The 16167-nt window shown below is 40.9% G+C and overlaps 1 protein-coding gene across 2 annotated transcripts in view; it reads left to right on the forward strand.

Annotated features, from left to right (window-relative positions):
• Window positions 1-14463, forward strand: part of znf711 (zinc finger protein 711) — a 43332-nt gene extending 28869 nt beyond the window's left edge. For both annotated transcript variants that reach the window (XM_060927599.1, XM_060927600.1), the window contains 3 exons: window positions 11-148; window positions 11770-11913; window positions 12003-14463. In XM_060927599.1, the coding sequence (XP_060783582.1) occupies window positions 11-148; window positions 11770-11913; window positions 12003-13180 (1460 nt within the window). In that variant the 3' untranslated portion in view covers window positions 13181-14463. The remainder of the gene's footprint in view (window positions 1-10; window positions 149-11769; window positions 11914-12002) is intronic.
• Window positions 14464-16167: the final 1704 nt, after the last annotated feature.

Below are 16167 nucleotides of genomic sequence, written 5' to 3' on the forward strand. Positions count from 1 at the left end.
CTCTGAATAGATGTTTCTGAGATGACTGATCAAGTGTACATGGAGGTGATTGTTGGAGAAGATGAGGCTCCTGTCATACAAGAAGCCCAATTGGAGGATTCACCATCTAATAAGACCTTTGTTCCTGTTGCATGGGCAGCTGCCTATGGTTTGTCTTTTTTTTTGTTTTTGAATGTTAAACCTCTTGCGTAACTGTCCTACATCCATCAATTTATAATAATGCAAGGTTGAAGAAAGAAAATATGATCACTCAGGCCTCCAGATGGTGCCTAAAATAGTCATCAGTGCACCTTTATTTTGCAGCTAGTTTCTTTCCTGCCAATGGTAAATCAAAAAGACGTGCACAGGGTTAAAGTGTACCAGTACTGGTCATGCTTTATGTATTACTTGTAGACAAAAAACGCGCACGTTCAGTAAAAAAAAAAAAAATGCCGTAAAAGCACTTTTCTGGACAATTTTATTTCGTGAATTGCACGCGGAGGCAGAACCACGGAGCAGCCATTGCTGGCCGCAAGTGGCGTACAGTCATTGATTCTGGGTTATGGGGTGCAAGTAAACAAGCGGTGTTCTGTGGGTCAAGGTTCCCAGTCAAGTAACTTCAGAACATGTTGAATATAGATCTAATAATTGTAATAGAGCTTTATTTTATGGCACATATCTATTATTTCATGGCATTATGTGCAAGTAGATTTAGTTGTAGTTTGGGGTCAAGAGCTTTGCTGGTGAAGCTCGACAGGTTTAGAATGAGTAGGTTATGTATTGAGAAATATCTTCGAGTTTATCATGCAAGCATGATAAACATATTTACAGAAACGTTATACTTTACACTTTTCCTATGTGCCCACTGCCAAATATTATAGTTTTTAAATTACCTAAATTAGATGAAACCCAGAATTTGTCACCTTACTCGGTCACACCGGAGTCGGAGGGCTGAACACCCACTTCCGTATTCATAAAAGACTATTCACATGCCTGTGTCCGAAATCGGTCCCTATACACTATATAGTGAGGATCCCATTTTGTAGTGCTGTCCGAAACGATAGTGAGGGTTATTACACCCTATATAGTGCACTCAAAGTATCCCACAATGCATCATGAATAGTGTACAACCGATGGTCACTAACCAAGCAATATATCCCATCATGCATTGCAGTCATGCTGAAATAAATCAAATTAAAAGTCTCAAATTTGATTTCATAAAAGGCAGCAGCAAAGAAAAGTATTCAGCCTTGATTAAAAAAAAAAAACTGAAAGATGCAGGTACTTTGTATTGATTAATGTGGGGAAATACGCTCAGTATAATGTAATTATCATAAAAATACATGAATGTATTTATTATTTTGAAAACCTACCAGCCAGCTGATATGGCATGTTTTAATTGGGCGACAGTAATGACGTAAATACCAGCGCAACAGACTAGTGTCCAAAAGCATTTTTTCATTTTACCAATGAGCTCACTCAATAGTCCTCTATATAGTAATTAGGGCTGGGTTCAAAAGATCGATCCACGATCCAATATCGATTCACGTTCAAAAAATACGAGATCGATTCAAAAATGTGTGGATCGATCTCTTCCAGGTGGCTATAGGCACTATTTTCTCGACCGCGCAAGGACCGCTATAAAAAGCGGGTGCCGGCAAACGAAACCGAAACTTAAGAACGCGAGATGGCTGAAGCTGCACAGCTAAAATCACCGCCTGGCCTGAAAGCTGATGTAGGGCATTACTTTGGATTCAAACGTTACGAGGACAGAGACGAAGTCGACAGAACAAAAGCAGTGTGCAAACTGTGCCACATAAAGGTAAAATATAGTGGCAATACAACCAATCTCTGCAACCACTTATCCAGGCACCACGCCGACATAGTTTCAGCTAAACCTGCGGCGAATCAAACTGCACTGGAGAAGGCATTTGGTGTTAAATTACATGCACAAACACACATGGGGCTGTTCCTGTCAATAGGGACAGTTTTTACTTTAAAGTGACAATCCAGCAATATCTAAGTAAATCGATATCGAATCGGATCGTGACCTTATGAATCGGAATCGAATCGATCCAGGAAATCTGGATCGATTCCCAGCCCTAATAGTAATTCACCACAAGCTTTGCTACAATAATATCTATGCAGTATGTATGTTATGACTGTACTTTAAAAAAAAAAATAACGGATAAATGTGGATGTAAAAAGTAATTTTAGAACTGTTTAGGAATGTGTGAAAAAACATTACCCATTGTGACGAACCATTTTGGCCACTGAGGTGATTCTGTTCAGTCTTAGGAATGTACCAAGCACCAGAACTTAAATCTGCTCCATTGGTTCAGACAATTAACTGGCCATCAAAAAATGTATGTCCTCTTGTTTTGGGATAAAGGGTTGGGAGTGGGAGGGGTATTCGACGAAGAGTAAAAAATTCCATTCCACTCAAAGAGAAGGGTGAATACCCCTCCCACTGCCAACTCTTAATCCCGTCAGGTCAAATGATCAAAATGGTTCATCACAATGGGTAGGGTAATGTGTGTGGTTTTTTTTTTTTTTTTTTTTTTTTTTTTTTTTAATACACATTCCAACACAGGTCTACAACTGCTTTTTACAGCATCGTTTATCTGGTATTTGACTCTCTTCAGTGTGTCTTGAAATTAACTCTTGTACTATTTTACTCAGTTGAGAGCCACAGCCAACTCCTGTTACACAATTACTCTAATTTTGCTCCCACTCCAATTCCAAATGTTACACTCTAAACTCAAGATAGAGCAAAATTAACTATTTTTGAGGAAAATACTTTTAACTTTGTAAAAACTGCTCAGTCATTTTTCCTGTATTTGCGCTAGAGCACACGCATATCAACCGATCTACTCGTAAGAAAAAGAAGAAATATTTAAAGGTCATAGGCAAAGGTTTTCAATTTATGCACATTTGAAACTTTATATGTTAAAAAACCCTCTGTAATTTTCTTCTAGTCCCAAGAAGTATTGTTAATAAGTAATAATTAAAATAAGTTAGCGCGGATTGCGGTGAATTTCTGCTCAGCGATTTTCGTGACCACTTGGTGCGTGACGTCATTCATGGCGAACAAATCGCTTGAGTTGAGTCCACTTTAGTTTATTTGCATTGCCGTTCGGCTTGAGTGCAGACGTGCGTTCGGGAATTTCCAAAGAAAAAACATGCCTTGTTGTGCAGTGAACTGTAACAACGGGACCGGTTCAGAAAGAAGTTTTTACCTTTTTCCGAGAGAGGAGAAGAGGCAGAGAGAGTGGATTGTGCATGTGAAGCAAAAGGGTTGGCAGCTGGGTAAATATGCCACTCTGTGTTCTTATCACTTTTTTTGAAGAATCCCTATCTGTTGGAGAGTTTAGGTGTCAGTGTTGGACAGAGAAGGCTCAAACCTGACGCTGTTCCAACAAAATTCGAATACAAAAGCAGTCAAAGAAGAAACAGACCAGCAACGGTCAAGCAAAAAGGAGAAAAGAGGTAAACATTTTTACCTTTGCTTGCAATTGACAAGTCAAGAATCCTGAAGGATCCTGTACAATCATTGTGGAAATGAGACAAAGGGATATTTCCTCGCTTAGAGTAGGCTATAAATAGTATAATGCCGTGGATGGCAGGCTAATATGGCCTACCAGTGCACTGTCAAGTAATCGTTACCTATATCCACTAGGGAGGGCGGTTTAATTATTCTTCAAAAGGGCTGTTGTTTAGTATTACGATGAAAGTAAGAATTTATAACTACCAGGATAAATACGTTTGGGCGCGAGTCTTGTTGAGGTCCGGGGTCACTGCAATCAGAGTCAGCCGAGTCGCTGTCCAATTCCGAGGCCGCACGGAATTGAAGTGAGCCACATTCACCGGAAGTGAGCCACATTTCACCGATTGCTTCGCAATGGCCATAGATTCATACATATATGGTTTCACCTCTCGATATTCAATTTGGAGACTTCCTACTTCAAAATCGCTATCACTTTCAGACATTTTACACAACCTCTCACGGCCAAAGTCCGTACACGTGTGCTAGGTTCACACGTAAACTCAGAACTGCTCCCAGTCTGTTTGGTTTGAATGACGTCACAACGACCGTTCCCTGGCGGTAAAAGTGCACATAAGTGAGACGTAAACAAACCTTCGGAACTTGTGCAAACCAGTATATTTTAACCATTTCATTCAACTTTAGGGTGCAAATTAGACACCAGGAAGATTGAAATCGCTTTTTGGGTGGTTGTTCTCAAAAAAAAAAAGTTGATATTCTACGTTCCACCTCTGACCCTTGCCTATGACCTTTAAACTTAAGTTGATCTTTGGCTGGATTGAGTCAAAGTTTAAAAAAAAAAAGGCACTGTTGATCATCCGTGTTGTAGTTCACAAGATTGAATTGAATCGCTGTCCTGAATGGCTAAAAGATTTTATCCTGTTTATGGTGGGCATTCCCACCGTGAAAGAGAAGCCAACCGAAAGCGCAAAAGTGATTATCATGCTGTTACCATTTGAATAGTCTTTTATGGATGTGCAAGTGGGTGCTCAGTGCTCTGACTCCAGTATGATTGAGTAAGGTGACAAGTTTTATGTTTCATCTAATTTAGGTAATTAAAAAAATATACATTATTTGGTAGTGGGCACATAGGAAAGTGTAAAGTATAAAGCTTCTGTTAATGTTTCTCATGCTTGTATGATAACTCGCAAAGATATTTATCTGAATACATGAGCTACTCATTCTAAACCTGCTCAACCCCAGAGGGTTAATTCTATGCTGAACTCTCATCTTCTGTCCTGCACCCTCCTCTTCTGCTCTGTCCAGTGTTTAACATATTCGAATGCACATGCGGAGAAGTAGTGGTTGAAGTGAATTGCAAAAGTACGGAACAGAGTAACAAAACATTTAATTGAACGTTTTTATGCCTCCACCACCATAAGGTGCAAGAGGCATTATGTTTTCGGGTTGTCCGTCCCGAAACCTTGTGAACGCGATATCTCAAAGGCTAATGACAGGAATTTCACCAAACTTTCACCATTTGTGCATTTGGGGACAAAGATAAACTCATTAGATTTTGAGATCAAATGGTCTAAGGTCAAGGTCACTGTGAGGTCAAATGTCTGTCCAAAAACCTTGTGAACACAATGTCTCCAAGGCTAATACAAATAATTTCACCAGGTCAAGATTACTGTGAGGTCAAATGTCCATCCCTAAATCACAACTTAAGGCGTGTAGTCTACCGGGCGGAGGCATCCCCATTGGCGTCGAGTTCTATCTAGTTTTTTAAGTGTTGACACTTTGTTTTTAATTTTTAAACTCTGCAGCTTTTGAAATTCACCCACTGCCATGCAAACTAATGCCTGTTGTGTCAATTAGCCAACATTAGCTAACATTTATCAAAGAACATTGAAAACTGATAGGGAACTAAATGGCCCCCAAAAAAAATCAAACTTTTCTCACTCCTTGTCACCTAGTCAGTGAAAGTTCTCATGTACAGTCATCCTGGCTGGTAGAGCTGGGCGATATGGCCTAAAAAAAATCTTCGATTTTTTCACAAAAAATCAGATTTTTGATTTTAATCGACCCCCCCCCCCCCCCCCCCCCCCCCCCAAAAAAAAAATCAAACTACAGATGACAAAGAAATGGTTCAAAACAAGTTTTACCTTTTTATTTTGTTTTCACTTAAATTTCCCCTTTGGGGTTAAAGTGCAACCAGAAACCAAAAAGAAGACAAAAAACAAGCTTGTAGATGAGATGGCAGACCATGCCATTGTAAACAGTGAGAACATACAGTAACTTTTTCAGAAAGCTTTCTCCAACATAGCTTAGTTTCAAACTGGCACTGACACAATGCACTCCCAAACTTAAAAAAAATAATAATAAATGTCCCCTCAAATAAATAAATAAATAAAATTGTCCCCTTTTCGATAAAACTGACAAAATAGGAAAAAAAATCCCGACTTTTCCACCATATGTATGGGCACCATGTCTTTTGCAATAAACATCACGATAGCATCTGTGATTGCCTTCCACCGCACCCCATTCTTATCATAAGGCACACAGTTTGAAAATGTGTCAGACGGTTGCTTGCTTTACTTTGGATGGTGTGCTAGTGCTGCGGCTGTTTTCATTCCGCTGGGAGCAGCACTTCTCCCACTCTGCTGCATGCTTCTGTTTAAGGTGTTGGAATAAATTCGTCGTGCTGCTTCCTTTGGAAGCAACAGTTTTCAAACACCTTACAATGAGGACTTGTTTGGTCTGCGTCCAATGCCGCAAAACCGAACCAATTCCAGATCATGGAGGAAGTTACTCCTTTCTTGGGCACAAGTTGCGGCTTTTCCCCAATCGCTGCCATGTTGTTTGTGTGTGTCTATGGCAAGCGCGCGGGAGCAGGGCTATAGTGTCAGTGCCCGATCCATCCCTGCTGCCCGATTCGTTCTGCACATGCGCAGAGGGGAGCGTCGGTGGCAGAAGTTAAAACTGAGAGAAAACTGATTTTCATAACACATCGTCCTTAGCTGTAAATTCGAATTAATCAATAAAATAGATTTATCGCCCAGCTCTACTAGCTGGACTCAGTTAGTATTCAGTCATTGCCTGATGAGGATAGGGAAGCACAGCTAATTGAGTTTTCTATGACCTGGCTTCCCTGCCCACAAGGCAGGTTAAATCAGCTTGGCTAAAGGACTTAGCCTAGTTACATTAAGTAAGGGGGGAGTGTGGGGATGCACTGAATCTTTTGTGCTCAAACAGTGCAGGAGAAGCAGGGTGAGTAAACCCAATTTCATTAGTGGTTTGAGTCATTTTAAAAAGAAATTGTGAAACATGATGACAGTAAAAAAAAAAAAAAGTGTCATGGATTTTCTCATTACTAGGTCTGCCTTTCTTGCCACCCCAATAGCAAGAACAATGCAGTGCACCAGTGAAAGTTGCAGAAAAGGCGAATGAAAGACTTAAATAAAATGTACAACATTGCAAAATGGGCTCCTCTAGACAATGGGGCAGAAGATGAAGTCTTTTTTACATGCTGCAAACATAGCTGGTGTGAATTGAAACTTTCAGAAAATGCTAATTTTAATAATTTCTGTTTCTGATGTGCATCAGAAACACTTCAGAAACATGTCTGCTGTGAATTGGTCTTTACTTCTCAGCATATCTGCCAGCATAGTACCAAACTCACAGGGAAAGAATAGGGTGTGTGTAGTGTACTGGTCAAGAGACCACAAATGTACTCTTTGCTTATCTACAGGTGCCACTTAGCACCACTGAAGAAATGGATTCTTCTGTGTTTGGCAAGTTCCTTTCCAGCGATTCAGACAAAAACACCTATTTTATTCAGTACTGAGTGTAAAGCACTGATTGTTGCTGGTATCCTCACATAATCATTATATACAGTTGTGAATTCAGAGATTGATGTGTTCATTTTCTCTTTTCCAGTTATAGACACTTGCAGTTTCATGTTTTCCTGAACCATTCCTTACCATTAATGGCCATCACCAGAACTGAAGCTGAGAATTTTTTTTTTCCACAGAATTTGCATGTTTGGCATAGTGGGCAGTAGGGCTGTCCCAAACGATTATTCTTTAAACGATTAATCTAGCGATTATTTTTTTTGATTATTCAACTAATCTAACGACTAATATTTTGATTAACCTAATAATTTTATTGCAATTATTTTCCAGTTATTTAATATAACAATTTGCCCCGTCCAACACACACAAAAAAAACCTCTGAAATTTTAATATTTCAGTATTTATTAAAACATTTCTTAAACACCACAGTGAGCATTATTCTTTAACAAAACACTTTCCAAACTCAAAAAGCAAGACCTTACTTAATTTAAGTACAATAAAGTGGTAATTCAAAGGTAATCTTAAGAGATATCAGTGCCAGAACAAAGTCAATGAGAAAATTCAAGTCACTTTCAGGACGAGTACAAGAATAAAATAATCTTAACACAAAAGCAAGTGCAGAAATCTGTTTTTCTCCCCTCCCCTTACAGTAACAAAAATCGATCCAAAAGTCAAGTAAAATAATTGAAAAATAATAATAATTAGTAGTATTGTTTGTGCAATCTAAAGCCAGATGTATCCGTGCACCAACAAAATAAATGAAAAATTCCAGCCACTTTCAGCTCAGGAGGAATGCAAACACACCAAGACCAAAAAGAGCAACATACCTTTTCTTTTCTAATAGTAGTAAGTTAACTGTTGCATTAATTTTGAATCTTTTAACACCCAGGCCCATACACACAGTCTCTGTCCCCCTCTCCTTTCTCTCTCTTCACCATCTCTCCTCTTCTCATCTCACAACAGAGTAGTTTGAATAGCAGTTAACTTTTAATAACAGCAAAGTAATACACTCCGTATCTCTCCCACTGTCCTCCTCTCTCCCTCAAACTGTGTCTCCCCAGTCAATCTGTTGAAGAGGCAGTTAGGCATTACAGTGGAGGAATGTAAGCATGTCTACATGATCTGCCGTTAGACTTGCTCTTTTCTTTGTGACCATGTTCCCAGCTGGTGAAAAGAGGCACTCGGATGGAGTTGATGTTGCGGGCACAGACCGGTATGATTTGACCAGAACAGCCAGATTGGGGAACCTTATCGCATTTTCCTTCCACCACTGTAGGGGGCTTTTATCTCTTGCAGTGCAATTCTCACTAAAGTATATAAGTACCTCATTCCTCACCATTTCATTGTCTTTATCCTGCCCGATGTCTTCCTCATTGCTGCTCTCCTCTGAATTTGAACCCAGCAGTGTGTCCAGCACAGACCTCGTGCTCCTTTTTGACTGGACCCTGGCTAAGTCATTATGCTCCACTTTTGTATTTTGAAGTTGTTCCATCTCCCTTGTTTTTACTTGAGCTGCAAGACTCTGAATCCTGACTTGAACTTTTAAAATGTCATCTGGTGACAAGAACTTCAATTTACGAAATCGGGGGTCTAGGGCAGCAGCAATAATGCACACATTTTGACCATCCTCTCTGAATGCAGTTTCACCCACCCACCTTAAAGTGAGCTCCTGTGCTGCAGTTTCCTGGAATGAGTTTACAGAAACAGACTCAAATAATGTTTTTTCTGTGTGGACTTCTGGAGGCCTTTTAGCAGGAGAGGCAGAGCAGAGACAGTGACATGAACCTCTCCACTGAGGAAAACAGTGGCTTGTTCAAAAGGCTTGAGAACTTGCTCCAGCTCTTCCAGAAGGGTCCACTGGTCACCTTTCAGATCCAGGTAATGCTTTCCTTATTTTATGACCTCTAGGTCTGAAAGGGTTGCAGTCACCGGCCAACGCTGCTCTAAAAGGCGATTCACCATGTAGTAAGTAGTGTTCCATCTTACGGCCACATCCTGGATCAGCTTGTTCTCATGTGTGCCCAGTTGTTTGTTTCTGTTTGAGCTTGCTGCTGGCCAGTTTGCGTTTCCTGAAATGTTTGACAAGGCACCTTGCAGCCCCAAGGGTCTTGTTTATCTTGGGATACTTCTTCAGGGCCTGGTTGTCCGCTAACTGAAGTGTATGGCCAGCACATTGATGTGAAGCAACTCCATACTTTGTTTCTATAATGCGGAGAACTGCCACCACATTGGCAGCATGATCATGTACAACAGCCAGTACATCATCTTTGAGAGAAAAACCAAACTTATCTGCTACCATTTCCACCCAGGAAGCAATATTTGCTGCTGTGTGGCGCTCCTCAAGCAGCATCGTGGTGAGACTATATGAGGTCAGCTCCCAATTGTCATTCATAAAGTGGCAGGTTACGCCTAAGTATGCCTCAGTGGCAAGACTTGTCCATGCATCTGTGGTGAGTGAGATTTTGGATGTGACATTTTTGAGGGCAGCTTTCACTTTCTTTGTGATGGCCAAATACTTCTCTATTAAATCCATGAAGTGATGCCTGGAGGGAAGTGCATACTCTGGGTGAAATGTTATCATGTCACAGAAGCCTTCACCTTCCACAGTGGAGAGGGGTCTCATGTCCTTTACAATCATCTGTAAAATGCTGTCAGTAAGGTCTGCAGCCATCTGGGGATCGCAGGGATTTGAGGTCCTTTTTATGAAAAAAAATCCCCCGCACTGCTTTGTCTGCTCCTAAAAAGATTAACATAATGCACATGAATAATGACAATAGCAAATTTGAAACCTGATATTATAATTTATAAACTATTGCTGTGTTGATATGTCCTGCACCTATTCAGAGATATTGGTCCTCAAATTCAGTAGGATTTCTATCTCTAGGATTAAGTTAATAATCACTGCAATATTTTTTTACTTAATAAATTGTAGGCCTATAGCTGCTAAAAGATGGAATGATTTCAAAAGTAGAGAAACATTATCATCATCATGGGCAAAGGTAGCTCATAGTTAGGCTTACATCAGTGAGCAAGGAAGCTACATTCCGTGAAAATAGTTGTAAATGATGATTTGGCTTGCTCACTCATGGAATAAGTAAACAAAGAAAACATAAAGCGGCGAAAACAGTGTTATTAATGTCAGCTACAGTAGCGGTGCAGAATTTAGTACGATATAAAAAAAAATACACAAATCAATGGATTGATTGTGGTAACGTTTCCAGGCTTGGGTGGAGAAGAGGCAAAGAAAGTAAACAGAACTTACGGAGTTTTGCTGCCATCTTGACTCACTGCACCAGGGTGTTTCCTCTTCATGTGCTCATGCATGACTGTCGTGCTAGAGTGACGTGCTAGATGCACTTTGCAGAGTCTGCAGACTACCGCACTGTTGGTGTCAAGATTAAAGTATTCCCAAACTTTGGATGACCGTGTGCGAGCCTTTTTTGCCATGTGTTGCTCCACACACTGCGTTGTACTGCTGGTAGACGCAGCCATGTTGCTCAAGTAGATTACACAGATGCAAATTATTCACATAATTACGTCAACATGTTGTCCCAGTCCTTGCTCTGCGTTTGTATCCGGTTAAACCAAAGACGATTGATTAACAGTCCTATTTGAAAGTTCCGGTTTTATTCTATGAACATTTACCCTGTGTTGTTTTACACAACATGTCGACACTAAAATTCCACGTCGAATAATTTTTATAACCGACAATGTCGAATAATCATCCCAGCCCTAGTGGGCAGAGATGTCTTCAAATTCTGCCCTGAATTAGCTTTGTGCAGGAGGGCGTAGAATTGGCCTTTGGTAAACAGTGGATGGGCAGGCTTAAGCTTCATAACCTTCAGGTTTTACAGCCATTGGCCCTGAGAATATTTCTCCTGTTTGGTCAACTTGAGCTAGTTTGAGAACTGCTTATTTGATGACATAATTGGCTTTACCATTTATGATACCCCCCCTCTTTTTTTCTGAATCATTTTTAATTGGTGGTGACCTTCACATATTCTCTCTGTACCACATATCCCGAGGTAGCATTTGTGTAATCTACAAGGTGTATATATTCTTTAGTTAATTTTTTTTTCTTGGTGGTTTGCTTCCTCTCTTTTTCTTTTATTCTTGAGTGTTGTGTGTATGTGAGGGGTATTTTTTTTTTTTTGGTGTACTGGCACCAGTGTGATAGTGGATACAGGTGCACAATGCTATTTGCTGTTCATCCATCATGGCCCCACCAAGACGGTGCTGTCTCTACTCTCAAATTCTTGCTTTGCTCTTCTGAAATAGCTCTGTGGTATTAATTTATGTTCCCACTGAAGTAATTCTAGTGGTTCCCAAAGTTTTTAGCACCTGGTTCTCTACATTGTGTACTTTTAAATGTTTTTTTTGTTGCAACTTTTTTGTATAATTAATAAAATTGATGGCCAGTTCAAATCTTGCAACTCTTATTTTTCACTGTAGGTAACAATCTGGAGTCTCATTTAGAGAGTAAGCATGGCACAACCACCCCATACCTGCAAATCAGTGATGGAATCAGTGCAAGCCGCACTCTGAAGCAGAGGATCAAGAAGAAGAAGAAGGGAGAGACACGGCAGTGCCAGACTGGTATGACAAAACAAGCTGGTATCAGTGAACAAGCTATAGAAACAACATTTAAGTGTGCACACTTAAGTAAATCATCCTCTCTGTTGCAGCCGTAATAATCGGCCCTGATGGCCTGCCACTGACGGTCTATCCTTGCCACATCTGTGGCAAGAAATTCAAGTCGCGTGGGTTCCTGAAGCGGCACATGAAGAACCACCCAGACCACATGTTTAAGAAGAAGTACCAGTGTACAGACTGTGATTTCACTACTAATAAGAAAGTGAGCTTTCACAACCACCTCGAGAGCCACAAGCTCATCGTCAAGAACGAGAAAGTCCCAGAGTATACAGAATACACACGGCACTACCGGGAGGCAAGCCCACTCAGCCCCAACAAGCTAATCTTGCGTGACAAGGAACCCAAGCTGCACAAGTGCAAATTCTGCGAATATGAGACTGCTGAGCAAGGCCTACTCAACCGCCACTTGCTGGCTGTGCACAGCAAAAATTTTGCACATGTTTGCGCAGAGTGTGCCAAGGGCTTCCGCCACCCATCTGAGCTCAAGAAGCACATGCGGACTCACACGGGTGAGAAGCCCTACAGCTGCCAACGCTGTGACTTCCGCTGTGCTGACCCATCCAACTTAAAGACTCATGTAAAGAGCAAGCATGGTGCTGAGCTGCCATTTAAGTGTGCTCACTGCCCACAGGCGTTTGCTGATGACAAGGACCTGCAGAAGCACATGGAGGCCTTCCAGGGCCACAAGACTCACCAGTGCCCGCACTGTGAGCACAAGAGCACCAATTCGAGTGACTTGAAGCGCCACATCATCTCTGTGCACACCAAGGACTTTCCACACAAGTGCGATGTGTGCGAAAAAGGCTTCCACCGACCATCAGAGCTCAAAAAGCATGCAGAAACGCACAGGGGTAACAAGGTGCATCAGTGCCGGCACTGTGACTTTAGGATCTCAGACCCTTTCACTCTGAGTCGGCATATCCTGTCCGTACACACAAAAGAGCTGCCTTTTAAGTGCAAACGCTGCAAGCGTGGCTTCAGGCAGCAGAACGAACTCAAGAAACATGTGAAGACTCACAGTGGCCGCAAAGTCTATCAGTGCCAGTACTGTGAGTATAATACAGCGGATGCCTCGGGTTTCAAACGCCACGTAATCTCCATCCACACTAAGGACTACCCACATAGGTGTGACTACTGCAAGAAGGGTTTTAGACGGCCCTCTGAAAAGAATCAGCATATAATGCGCCATCACAAAGACGCACTGATCTAACACTCCTCAGTCCCCTCCACCTCATAAACTAAAACCTAATTTACACAACAGAAGTTGAGAATGGAAGGGTACAGTTCAGTCGGGTAAATTGCTCTTTACTTTTTCCCCTGCAGGTTTTTGTAAAGGCTTTTCAGATAACTTGAGAGTACTATCCCCATTCTTGGAGTAGGAATGCTAGGGTCAGCCAGGGTCTCAAATCATTATATTTTTGTATCTACCTGGCTGAAGTGCTGCAAGTGAATAATGTCCTTAATGTTAATTGGGTAATTAAAGCTTGAAATATATGCTGTGATTTGAAAAAGGCCCATTGTGACCGTTAGGATTCCTTGTAGCCAAGTTGGTGTGGGCTGCAATGTACTCCCTTAGTGAGTACTAACTAGTGTGCCTAGCTTATATGATAACATTTTTAACACCAGTCTAAATCATGTCACTGGTTTCAGTATGTCATTTTGTGGTATAAATGATCTCCTTTTTTGTTTGCTTATGTAACACTCATAAGTGAACACACATATTTGTGCATATGGGTATAGTTATATGCTCATTTATACTTGCATATATCTCTAACACCAAACAGTAAATTTTCTTACCCAAGATTTTTGGCGATTAAATTTACTTAAGTTTGAATAAAACTTTTTTTTTTAAATATAGTTGTCTCCCTTGTGAATGCCGCTGCAAGTAATGTATGTCTAATCACATGTAACTGGCAAATGTGCACATATTGTCATTTTGAATTCCAATTTGCAGTCATGCCTTACCTGTATTGTATTTTTCTTGCACTGAATTAAGTAAATTGAATGTGATTTATTATTTTTTAACAAGTCTCAATTGTGCAGTTAATAGTTCAATTTAGTGTCAAGTGACATAGTAAAGCCAGAGTATTGATTTGAGTTGTCTTTTTTTTTTTAATTTATTTATTTAGTAGGAGGAAACTGATGACTTGAGTACTTGGTTGTGTTTTTCCCTCAAGTTTACTGGTTTGTGGGGCGTGCTGGATGAGAATGGTCACCTGGAGGACCCCTCCCTGTGGCTCCTATTACAGAGCATTTGGACCTGAACAAACAGTTAAATGAGTCATATATTTAAGTCTTCATTTATTTTATAACAATTTTTACAATAGAACTGCTTTCCTGGTGTGTGCTGTTTTTTTTTTTTTTTTCTTCAATAAATCGTGTGGGGGGGCACACGATATAATGGTAGGGGAAACACTGCAGTTATTAAACAGGTTATCATTTAAAAAAAAAAAGTGGGAAATTTACACCAGATGAACCAGTTGTTTTTTGCAAAAGTATTGAAGGTGGTTATGGATAATTTTTTTGTCTAATTTCTTTGTCTCAGATATATTAGTATTGCCTATATTGATACTTAATTCACAGTTCTGAGGGTTTACATACTTTTTATATTTCCTAATAGTAATGTTAGAAAAAGAGAAAAAAGTACGGGTTCCCAGGCCAGGGGTTAGCCAATTCTGATGGTTACCCGAGAGGTTGCTGCTAGACTTGCACAGAATGGAATAAGCTGGATTATGAATGCACACAAGATGTTTTAAAGTAATCATCACTCTGGGTCAATCCTAATTGTGGCAAAGTTATTTTTATAGACCGTGGGGGGTGGCACGGTGCTGTAGTGGTTAGCACGGTCGCCTCACAGCAAGAAGGTTCCAGGTTCGAACCCAGTGGCCGGCGGGGGCCTTTCTGTGTGGAGTTTGCATGTTCTCCCCGTGTCTGCGTGGGTTTCCTCTGGGTGCTCCGGTTTCCCCCACAATCCAAAGACATGCAGTTGGGTTGACGTGGGGCGGCCTTGGGCTGAGGTGCCCTTGAGCAAGGTACGGTACCTAACCCCTGACTGCTCCCCGGGCGCTCTGGTGTGGCTGCCCACTGCTGAGTGTGCGCGTGTGTTTACTGCTTCAGATGGGTTAAATGCAGAGGATGAATTTCACTGTGCTTGATGTGTGCATGTGACGAATAAAGGTTTCTTTCTTTTGCTTAAAAAAATAAACACTGGCATGTTTAAAGAGTGCACAGGACTGAAAGCTAGTGTCTTAGAGAAACATTCTGCTAGGGAAAGCCTTATAATTGAAGTGAATTAACCAGTTTAATTTTTTCCCCCCTAATGTCCGTTATATCCCCCTGCAAACAAAGTTGGGGGGGGGGGTAGTAGTAATATAGGAATCACCCTGTCCATGTATCTTGTAAGTGCAACTCCTCCAACAGTTTGATGGCTTTTGATATAACTTTAAACAGTTGCAGTATACCACCTGAAGATGTGCATGAAGGAAAATAATCCTGAATCAAGGTCTTAACTAGATAGCACTTGACGCCAACGGCATCAATGGGGATGCCTCCGCCTGGTAGACTACACGCCTTATTAAGCTGTGATTTGGGGATGGACATTTGACCTCACAGTAATCTTGACCTGGTGAAATTACTTGTATTAGCCTTGGAGATATTGTGTTCACAAGGTTTTTGGACAGACATTTGACCTCACAGTGACCTTGACCTTAGACCATTTGATCTCAAAATCTAATGAGTTTATCTTTGTCTCCAAATGCACAAATGGTGAAAGTTTGGTGACATTCCTTTCATTTGCCTTGGAGACATTGTGTTCACAAGGTTTTCGGACAGACATTTGACCTCACCGTGACCTTGGCCTTAGACCTTTTGATCTCAAAATCTAATCAGTTAATGTTTGTCCCAAAGCGCACAAATGGTGAAAGTTTGGTGAAATTCCTGTCATCAGCCTTTGAGATCGCGTTCACAAGGTTTCGGGACTGACGCACGCATGGACGGACGCGCGGATAGACGGATAACCCGAAAACATAATGCCTCCTGCACCTTACAGTGGTGGAGGCATAAAAATACTTAAGTACGAAGGATGAAAAAAGATGCTAAATTCTCACCATTTGTTCCACTGTTAGAAAAGTAAGTTACCGGATATTTGAAAGTGAATTTCTTGAATATCAATTCACTTATTCCTCATTTTTGTTCCCT

This window comes from Neoarius graeffei, chromosome 8 (genome assembly GCF_027579695.1).
Source record: "Neoarius graeffei isolate fNeoGra1 chromosome 8, fNeoGra1.pri, whole genome shotgun sequence".
Classification (NCBI taxonomy): Eukaryota; Metazoa; Chordata; class Actinopteri; order Siluriformes; family Ariidae; genus Neoarius; species Neoarius graeffei.